The following is a 10,708-nucleotide window of genomic DNA, read 5'->3' as shown; positions in this document are numbered from 1 at the left end:
TATTGGACATCATCAGCAGGGCTCTGTACAGATCTCAATGCCAATGAATGTGTAACCAACTTCCAAGACTGAACTTTTGAGGTGCGTAAAAACATCCCTGCAGATTTCTTTGAAAAACTCAAGAAGAGACTCCTGAAAAGAATGGCAGCTGTAATAAAGATAAAGAATAGACAAACTAGACACTGCAAAATGTGATTGTTTAGTTGGTGAAACTGCTATGAAATATTTGTCATGTTGAAAAATGAAGGCTGTATTGACTGTAAATATAGGTGATGGGCTGGGCTCCAACTTTTGCAAAGTACTGTATATAGTTTGAAACCATTTTCATGGCTGCCTGAGACCATTGCGAAATATTTAGCTCAAAGCAGAAATAGCAATGCAAACAGAGGACAATAAACCAACAGAAATTGAGTTGAATCATAAAAGAAGGTGTCAGGTTACTTGACTGAGCTTTGTGTACACTTAGCTTGGCAGGCTTGCTCTGAAATACGCTCATAATAAATATTAAATCTGTTATTCATACGTGAGTGTTCCCCAGAAACCTCTTGTGGAAAATTAGACAGAATGACAAAATGTGCAGTTTTCGAGAACAGATCTCATCTCCCTGGATAAAACCCTGAATACATTTCCATCTCAGCACAAGACAAAACTTGAATCAAATTTAATAATTTCTGGAGACCTAATTCAGCAAAGCAAAACAGGCAACTCAGGCACAAAGCACTGTCTTCTGTGTTCTCGCACAATTATTACCTGTTTTATTTCTCCACTTAGCAGAAATCTAGAGTTAGCCTCTAAGAAAAGAGAAATGCTTAACATATAGCATTGATTTGTTAAGGCAAACTTTAAGGATTACAAAGCTTTGATTTTAAAATAGGCCATCTTGGATGTTATCTCTGAGAGATTCCAGATTAAGGCAGCATATCTAAAGGCCCCAACTCCTCCTGAGGTAAAATGTTTTCTACACTGTTTAGCATCTACCAGATAAAAACAATTCAGCTCACGCTACAATAATCTTTACAGACATTCAGTCTTTAGACTCTGGTTACAAACATTACAAACATACATTCACAAATAGAAGGCTTTTATATAAAAAAACAGGCATTTTCAATCATACACATTGCATTATTGTTGAAATCCTCATTGACATGTTTGAGATAAATAAACCACAAAGCTCTTTTCTTTGGCGTTCCTTTGAATCTGAGTGCGAAGCAGTTGAGTCGAAAGGTAAGCAAAGTCTTCTTTGATTTTTAACACTTATTCCACACCTTTCATGAACTCCAAGAACTCTGAAACCAAAAGGTAAAATAAGAAATGAATTAGCACAGAAATTTCATCACTATCACATCATACTGGTTACAAATTACATTGCCAGTTGTACTAACTGCCCATTGATATCTAACAACTACAACCTCATTTTGCAAATTATAGTCATATTTTATTCCAACAATAAACAATATGCATATTAACTGCAGCTGTTTTCTAATAGTTTTTCTTGATTTTGAGTTACTATGTTGTTCTGATTGGGGCTTCAAAGGAATACACCAACATTTTTCAACCTAATCTGTATTTGACACATCTACAGTATCTCACAAAAGTGAGTACACCCCTCACATTTCTGCAAATATTTTATTATTTCTTTTCATGGGACAACACTGTAGAAATGAAACTTGGATATAACTTAATATCAGCAGTGTACAGTTTGTATAGCAGTATAGATTTACTGTCCTCTGAAAATAACTCAACACACAGCCATTAATATCTAAATAAGTACACATCACAGTGAACATTGTGCCCAGTTGTGTTGTTGTCCATCCCTTGTGTCATGTGACTCATTAGAGTTACAAGGTTCCAGGTGTGAATGTGGAGCAGGGCTATTAAATTTGGTGTTTTGGGTATAATTTGCTCATACTGGCCACTGGATATTAAACATGGCACCATGGTAAAGAACTTTCTGAGGATGTGAGAAATAGAATTGTTGCTCTCCACAAAGATGGCCTAGGCTATAAGAAGATTGCAAAAACACTGAAACTGAGCTATAGCACAGGAGCCAAGGTCATGCAGCGGTTTTCCAGGACAGGTTCCACTCGGAACAGGCCTTGCCAGGGTCGCTCAAAGAAGTTGAGCCCACATGTTCAGCATCACATCCAGAGGTTCACTTAAATAAATAGATGCATGAGTGCTGCCAGCATTGTTGCAGAGGTTGAAGAAGTGGGATGTCAGTCTGTCAGTGCTCAGACCATATACCACACAATGTATTAACTCGGTCTGCATAGCCGTCATCCCAGAAGGAAGCCTCTTCTGAAGATGACGCACAAGACAGCCTGGGAACAGTTTGCTGAAAACAAGAACATGGATTACTGGAACCATGTCCTGTGGTCTGATGAGACCAAAATAAATTTGTTTGGCTCAGATGGTGTCCAGTATGTGTGGTGGCGCCCTGGTGAAGAGTACCAAGACAACAGTCTTTTGCCTATAGTCAAGCATGGTGGTGGTAGTAGCATGGTCTGGAGCTGCATGAGTGCTGCTAGCACTGGGGAGCTGCGATTCATTGAGGGAAACATGAATTCCAACATACACTGTGACATTTTGAAGCAGAGCATGATCCCCTCCCTTCGGAAAATGTGCCACATGGCAGTTTTCCAACACAATAATGACCCCAAACACACCTCCAAGATGAATGAAAAGATATAATAAAATATTTGCAGAAATGTGAGGAGTGTACTCACTTTTGTTAGATACTGTATAGTTTACAGACGATTATCATGAGCAATAATATTGACAGATTTCCACCAAAAAAAACATCCAAAAAAAAAAAAAAACTGAAATAAAGTGTATTTACTGTAGAAGCCAACTGGCATTTAGTGAATTCCTTGAGTGACATTAAGGCAGAACACTTTATTGAATTCTTTAGTCGAGGGGTTTGTAAACCTAACTAAGTTTCCAGAGAGAAGAATTTGTTACCAGTGCAGTGATAAGGGCGGTGTTTTCACAGGCTCTGATTGCCATTAATACCAGTTAATCTTAGGGAAAGCAAAAGTAAATGGAACTTTTTTTTACTAGCATTCTCTCATACTAAAGCATTCATTGTTACAGTATACATGTTGCCGTTACACAGCTGCACTTCTAATATTTATTCACAGATTTGAACTGCTCAATGACTTTTATAAAAACTATTTATATTTCAGTTGGACTTTTGTTCACACACATTTTTTACCCCATAGGAAATGAATGGCAAAATGTTCGTATATTTTTTTTTCCATTTGGGACAAAGGACATCTCTCACACTGCCTCTCATCAATATTACAGACAGACATTTCCTTAAAAGGAGAACAGATTCTTGTAAAATGTCTCTCAACATTTGACTTTTTTCATGTGGCTGAAGTCAGCTTTTCATTTGCCAGCTTCTTGTTTGAATTTTCCCATTTAACCTTAAATGCTGAATGTAGCTGCTGCAGCATTTAAGGTAGAACAGAGCAATTCAAACAAGAAACTCACTTCCCTTTGCAATGTTTTAGTGTTTGCCACTTTCTTGTTGCAAATTACACATATCAGAAAAAAAAAAAAGATCATAAAACGCAAATATTCATCCATTCGGCTATAAATAATGTGTTCATCTTAAAGCTTTTTCTTTGTCTTTCTGTTAAGCACTAGCTAAGTGAAGTTGTCTGCATGGCTGTGATGACCAGCAGTCTGCATACCAACTTTAGGTTGGTGAATTAACAGTTATACATAATAAACTCCAGCGTTTAAGTTGTATATAACTCCAACATTTAAGTTTATTGTTAAAGCTGTGTTAGAATAATCAGCAGAGCTTTATTTTACTGCAATAGAGGATGATTTTCTTTTGCTTAAAAATCTGATTCTGCTGTGCAGCAACAATAAGGCAGTAAAAGAGCCACATACAGCTCCAAGGTTGCATGTTGCTGACCCCTGACCTAAGCAATAACAAGGGATATTATAGCAGTGGCCTAGTGGCCTAGTGGCACCTTAGTAATCACCTGGGACATCATAGCAATGGCCTAGCAACACCTAAGCAATAACCTGGGATTACATTGCATGGCCTAGTAACCCCTTAGCAACCACCTGGGATATCATTGCAAGGGCACAGCAACACTTTAGCAACCCCTGGGATTAAACATCAACATCTAAAAAGTGTTTATGCATTCAATAATGAAGGAAGCCTCATACATATTTAGTGTAGTGAAAGAAAACCTGGTAGCATGTATACGTGAGATGACATTTTCTGCTCTTTTCTCAATACAAAGAAATGAGCCAAAATTATTATCTGTGGTAATTGATGCATATTTGACAGAGAGAGTTTATGTTGAAAGATGCTAGAATATACCTAGCACTTCATGGAGTGTAATTCATAGAAGATTACAAACCCTATCATCACACACAAACCCACAGGCACACACAAACACAGCTGATCTCATTATTCCAGTTTTTGACCTCGAGAATCGACCCTCACCGTCATAGTCAATTTTGCCATCATTGTTTTTGTCGCCATCCTTCATCAGTTCATCGATGTCGTCCTCAGTGATGGTCTCCCCCGTGGCCTCCAACATCAACTTCAGCTCATCCAGGTCAATATAACCGTCCGCATTCCTGCTCACATGCAAACATCAGCTATGTCAAACCTGCAGGAACTGCTACCAAAGCTGTTCACTCAGTGTTTATACAAGTCAGGCATACTTATCAAACATGCGGAAGAGTTCAGCCAGTTCTTCCTCTGATTTCCCCTTGCTGTCATCCTTCATACACCTCACCATCATCACCAAGAACTCCTCAAAGTCCACCGTACCGCTGCCTGCAGAAACAAACCCAACATGCTTTTACAATTCCCTTTAAAGGTGCAGCCAGTGAAAACATGCAGCATGAATCTAGTATATCAGTATCTCTCTGATTTAATGTTTCATCTGCAGTTTTCTTTTACATTTTTCTATATCTGAAGATGCTCCTTTAAATGCAGTAGGTTTCATTTTCACACAGATGGGCCTAGACTGAGTAGAGAATGGTAAGCCTGAAGACAAATTAGTCTTGTACACTAGTATGTTAAACTCAGAAATTAAATAGAAATTGTGCGCTTTTGCAGAAAATAACATATTTAAATTTGTTTTCTGTAGAGTATGTGTTAACTTATTTGCACTTAGAAAATCAACGTTGATCAGGGGCACCCAAACTTTTGCATATATGTGAATGCAGCCATTTTGGTGCCCTCAGTATATGCTCAGCATACCCACTGAATATTGCTCAAAAATAATAAAGGTGAGTGGGACACAACCTAAAGGTGAATGAAATGTGACATGGATATTTTATGCAGTTGAACAGGTTTGAGTAGCAGGGCTTTTGGCCAGCTCGTATCCCCGTAGAAACATCATCTGCGAATTTTCACAGCAATCAGACAGACAGTGGTTCTCAATATTCACCTTGAAGACTGCTACTGTACCATGGAAGTAATTTTTCAACAAAGTGTCTTTGATAACTAAGTTGTATATATAAGTCACAGAATTTATATTATTTTATTCACTTTCCTGGTGGCTGTAATATTTAAACAACACAGTGAGAACTAACATAAGGCCTTCATATGGCAGAGCTAGTTTTAAAATAGTTTAAAAAACTGAATCTCTTAAACACTGAGAGAAGCCCATATCCCCCATTTAAAACATTCAAAAGTGTTCATTTTGCAGTTATTGTTTATAAAATGTTTATAAAAACATTCATCAAAAATGTTCTACAGACGTCATATCCATAAAACATATGTCAGTTTCATCATGATGATGTTTGCTGTTCTAGTTACAAATTTGTCACATTTGACATATTTTCCTCTTTTTTGTGAAGAATACTTTTTATTGTATATTTTTGTATATTTTCATGTAGCTCATCTCACATAACTCATAGAAGGCTAGTCTAACAGCATAGAATTGGATTGATTTTTTGTGTCTTGCATAAATTTACCATAGATTTTATTGACTGTTAATTGCTCATAAACAGTAGGTCCTGAAAACAAAGTTTATGTTTTCCTTAGTAGCCCAGATGTGTAGGTGGCTTGTGTAATCATTATTAAGCCCAATGTTGCCTTATTAATTATATTTTTATCAAAACAAATTATGGAACAGAACTTTGCTTTGATTAAGAGACCCTTATTAGTCCCACAACAGGGAAATTTCACCTCCGCATTTAACCCATCCGTGAAGTGAAACACCACATACACTCTAGTGAGCACACACACATACTAGGGGGCAGTGAGCACACTTGCCCAGAGTGGTGGGCAGCCCAATCCGCAGCGCCTGGGGAGCAGTTGGGGGTTAGGTGTCTTGCTCAAGGACAACTCAGTCATGTGCTGTCGGCTCTGGGGATCGAACCGGCGACCTTCCGGTCACTAGGCTGGTTCCCTAACTTCCAGCCCATGACTGCTTTAACCTTAAAGCTAAAGCTTTAGCATAGTTAAAAACAGACTGTAAGTAAGCATGGTTAGTAACAGCACCCTTAACCAATGGTCATAGTAAACAAAGCCAGCATACAAGTAGCCCAGCATAATCATAACTTTATTTTGAATTATATCCTTTTCAAAACCATCAAGGATGTATGTTTATAAATGTTAGTGATGTAGGCTTATTAAAACCCTATGTTCAATTTTATGTCTGAATATGTCTGGCAAATATTTATAGCAGAGTGCTACAAACTTTCAAAATGCAATGTTAGATAAAACAAATAGATATTAAGCTAATAAGCTTTCATCACACTAACCATAAAATAATAAAATAGCAATGTCCACCTCGGATAGATGGAATGCATTTTGACCAAAATGTCTATGATTTACAATACTGAAAGCAAACTGGATTTGTCTGTGTAGGTTTCACCACACAACCACACACACACACACACACACACACACACACACAAACACACACACACACACACACAAACACACACACACACACACATGCACACGCACACACCATTGTCTTAGTTAATCTAATAGTAGAGTTATGGGGGAAAATATTTAATTTACTTATATTAATTAAAAATTTAATTGGCCACTTACATAACTTCTTTCTTGGTACCAGATAAATACATCATCACTGATGTATGCTTGTAAATATGAGCAATAGGATCAAGAAAACTGAAATAGGCCTACTCCTGACAGACCACAGCAAATGTTTAAAATGTTAGACTATTATGTCTACATCAATTAATGATAAAATGCTCTTTGCAGTCTGAAGAAGCCAGGTTGGAATGTTGGCTATTGTAAAAATATTGTTCAAGCCACTGGTCTGGATTTATAAGTGAGTACTCTAATTAAGGAAGGTATGTGGTCAGTAATTAAGGGCCTATAGTGAGTGGTCTAGGGGTCAATTGGCCTGTATTTACCATCCTCATCCACTTCATCGATCATCTCCTGCAGCTCTTCTGGAGTGGGGTTCTGTCCTAGCATCCTCATCACCTTACCCAGCTCTTTTGTGCTGATGCAGCCGTCCTCAGCATCCTGAACAAAGATGTCGAAGGCCGCCCGAAACTCTGTAGCACAGGACAGCCGTTGACCATTTATTGAATACAGCTCAGTGTGAGACCTCTCCCTGCTACAGTTTTTAAAGCACAGTTGTTTAGTGAAGAGACCATGATCAGGGCTTTTACTCTTTTACTCTTTTTTTTACTCTTTCAATGCAGTTTGTGCAGTGATAAGTGACAACTATAACCTATATTTAAGCTATATGTTTCCTAACTTATAAGTTACATTAGCAAACACTGTCCTGACTGATTTGAGGTAATGGTGTAATTTTTCACTGAGCTATTGCTTACATTCAATCTTATAAGTATAATAACATTTGTAATAGTACAGATTCTTTTAGGCTTTTGACAGGTTCATGAAAGTGTCTGAGTTTGATGATACCAATATAGTTCTTGTCAGAACTGCTCTTTCTGAACAGACAGTAGGAGATGCTCATTCTACTTACCACTTTTCTGCTCATCTGTGAGCTGCTCTACCTGTAGAAGTAAAGATAAAGCAGAACATATATATATGGTCCAAAAAAACCCTGTGAAATCTGACCCATCTCTGACATTTAAATGATAATTTCAGCCTTTATGGGGTGACTCACAGCAGCACACACACACCATATTTTGTGTTTTTCACCTGACACAGTGATACTACTTTTAGTTTTAACAAACATTTTTGAAATAGTGCAGCTTTCACAACAACTCTGTAACCAGTGGTTGTAATCAGCATTAAAAATGAAACATAAAGCTTCCTTTCCGTGTTTTTTTTTTGGTTCTGTGTTAAGCCCTGTTTTCTCTGGTTTTCCTACAAAGCCTGGACACTTCTGTCCTGAAAATGCATGAATACAAACCCCCTCACAAAGCATCTAAAGCATGAAGTTCTGCCCCCATTTCCTTCCCCTCAAAGATCTACTGCTATTCCACCTACATTCTCCAATGCAAATCAGTAGGGAAGCTGTCTCATTGTCAGTCAGAGGCACACTTGTTTTTATTTCCCCCTCCTCAAACCCATATTTCATCCGCAGGGACAGAGCTCTGCTCTGATCAGGGCATGAGTTAAAAATAAAGCAGCGTGCGGGTTAAGAAACCACAGATAAAGGAGACAATACAAAGTGCTTTAAATTAGCAGAGCTGCGGATGGGCCCAAACAATGGTGCAGTAATCCTGAAAAAGCTACCGCGAATGAGGGAGTGTGACAGCTGCTTAAGTAAGAGTTATCATCTATAGGCCTACTCGCATCCGGCACAAACTATACAGCTGATGCTGACTCATAAATATGCCAGTCCAAAGTGTTCTGCTGTTCCACGCTCTAACACACGCCCATATGTTTTTCAGGGAGAGATCAGTGGGAGATAGCACGAGGCACCCTCATAAGCATAGATAGTGAAGGAATTTTGGCTGTGGGTGTTTTATCTTAAGCTCTGCTGCTTTCCGTCATGTAAACACATCCAGGGGAAAGTGAAGAACTTGCCAAAATTAGCCTGGGAAAAGCTGTGGCCACTCCATGTGTAGGCATGAAGTCACAGCACAGAACCACAGGCCTTATCAAGTGCCTCTTTTCAGCTCTGATACTGGTCAAGAGTGAATGTATTTAAAGACAGTTCTATCTTTTACTTAAGCATTAGGACATAGAATGGCCTTGAATGAAGTCACAGTTGTGTTGAGTGGTCATATTATTGTCTATAATCTCAGTACAGTTGTTGTAATGCCAGTAGTCTTAAAGCATTTTTCCATTACAAGATCTGACCCAAATGAACCAACAGAAATTATGGTACTAGCTCTGGCTCATTTTCCACCTGCTTAAGCGACAGCCGGAAACACAACGAAAAATTAAATTGTCTTTTTGGTCATTTTATGCCACTCTAAAGCATCTAATATTGCTAATTGGCTAACTCACATGCTAGTTAGCCAAACCTCTAGGCTGACATGCAACTATATACCAGACTATTCCAGCCACACATTGACAAAAATGTCTACATTTATACTTACACTTGTGTGGAGTCAAGCAAAGCTTTTTTTTTTCTCTTGAAAAAAAAAACTGACTTGAACTTGAACTGTCTTGAACTGACACATTAGCTATCTTTCTTACTAATTAGCTTAGCTTAACAATGCTTGTGCTGACAGGAATATTGTGAGTTTATATATTTCTCTGTTGAGTGTAAAAACATGAGATTCTCATTTTGTAGAGACTAGCATTAGTGTTCACTTAACAAGAGTATATGTCATACTTTATTTTATCATTCTTGATGATGTAATAGTTCTGGATTACTTTATCGCCACCTAGAAGAGCAAAGAATTTATTAAATTATGGTTGGCTTTAGCTGTAAGTGTTACCAAAGGCAAAGGAAAACATTACGTCCAGTCTTGATGAGGTACCAAAAACACAGAACTGGAGCCTTCAGTGCTGTACTAATTACCAGTGGAAAAAGCACTGGTTCCAAAAATTTTGTAAAAATGCAGACCTTCTTAGAGGCTTTTAATAGTTGGGAGGTTAAGAATTTGTTTACTTGTGGAAAATAACATGAAACAAGACTTTATAGGCCTATCATAGGATATAGGACCATAACCTATATAAAAGACATAATACAGACTTTCCATTATAGAGAAGAACAACTTAATCATGCAATGAACCAGAGTTAAGTATTCATACTTTTTTGAATTGTCATTGTTTTTTAAATAGTTCTTTAAAGAACCATATATGACAGGTTTTCCAAGATTAAGAACAGAGAACCCTTAAACCATGCAAATAACCATTTATGCATCCAAACAGTCACTTGAGTTGTCTCAGTTTCATAACCACTGCCTCAACTAAAGATGCCTCAAAGAAACACTTTTTCTAACAGTAATACTGGTTCCTCCAAACAGACTAAGCCCAGGAGATTCTTCAAAGAGAATTTTCATACAGAGCAGAACCTTTCAGTGTCTACACCATTAAAACCTCAAAGGTCGTGATGCCGGCAGCGCTCTAGCATATAAACACTCACCGCAGCTTTGTAGATGTCATTCATGGTGCCCGAGCTGTGAGCTGTGTGGCAGATGAGTGCTGGAACGTCAGGGATTCAGTGGAGATCAGGGCATGGCCCCCTGGAGCTTTATAGCAGCAAGCCAGGACAGGCCGCTCCCTCTCTGCCCTCATATGTGGGCCTGTCCGTGCTCACTGCATCCATCCATCACGGTCACTCGGGCTCAGATAAAAGCCCAGCGTGGA

At 38.3% G+C, this 10,708-nt stretch overlaps 1 protein-coding gene across 1 annotated transcript; it reads right to left on the bottom strand.

Annotated features, from left to right (window-relative positions):
• Positions 1-646: 646 nt before the first annotated feature.
• tnnc1a (troponin C type 1a (slow)) lies at positions 647-10,508 on the bottom strand. The gene is made up of 6 exons (XM_017698282.1): positions 10,485-10,508; positions 7,959-7,989; positions 7,375-7,521; positions 4,696-4,810; positions 4,472-4,608; positions 647-1,286 (listed from the first exon to the last, which is right to left on the bottom strand). The coding sequence occupies exons 1-6, from the start codon at positions 10,506-10,508 to the stop codon at positions 1,255-1,257; spliced, it is 486 nt and encodes a 161-aa protein (XP_017553771.1). The 3' UTR covers positions 647-1,254.
• Between the last annotated feature and the right edge of the window lie 200 nt (positions 10,509-10,708).

The sequence above is a fragment of the Pygocentrus nattereri genome, chromosome 9 (genome assembly GCF_015220715.1).
Source record: "Pygocentrus nattereri isolate fPygNat1 chromosome 9, fPygNat1.pri, whole genome shotgun sequence".
Classification (NCBI taxonomy): domain Eukaryota; kingdom Metazoa; phylum Chordata; class Actinopteri; order Characiformes; family Serrasalmidae; genus Pygocentrus; species Pygocentrus nattereri.
Note: the sequence above shows the minus strand (reverse complement) of the source record. Positions and strands in the feature narration are given on the sequence as shown.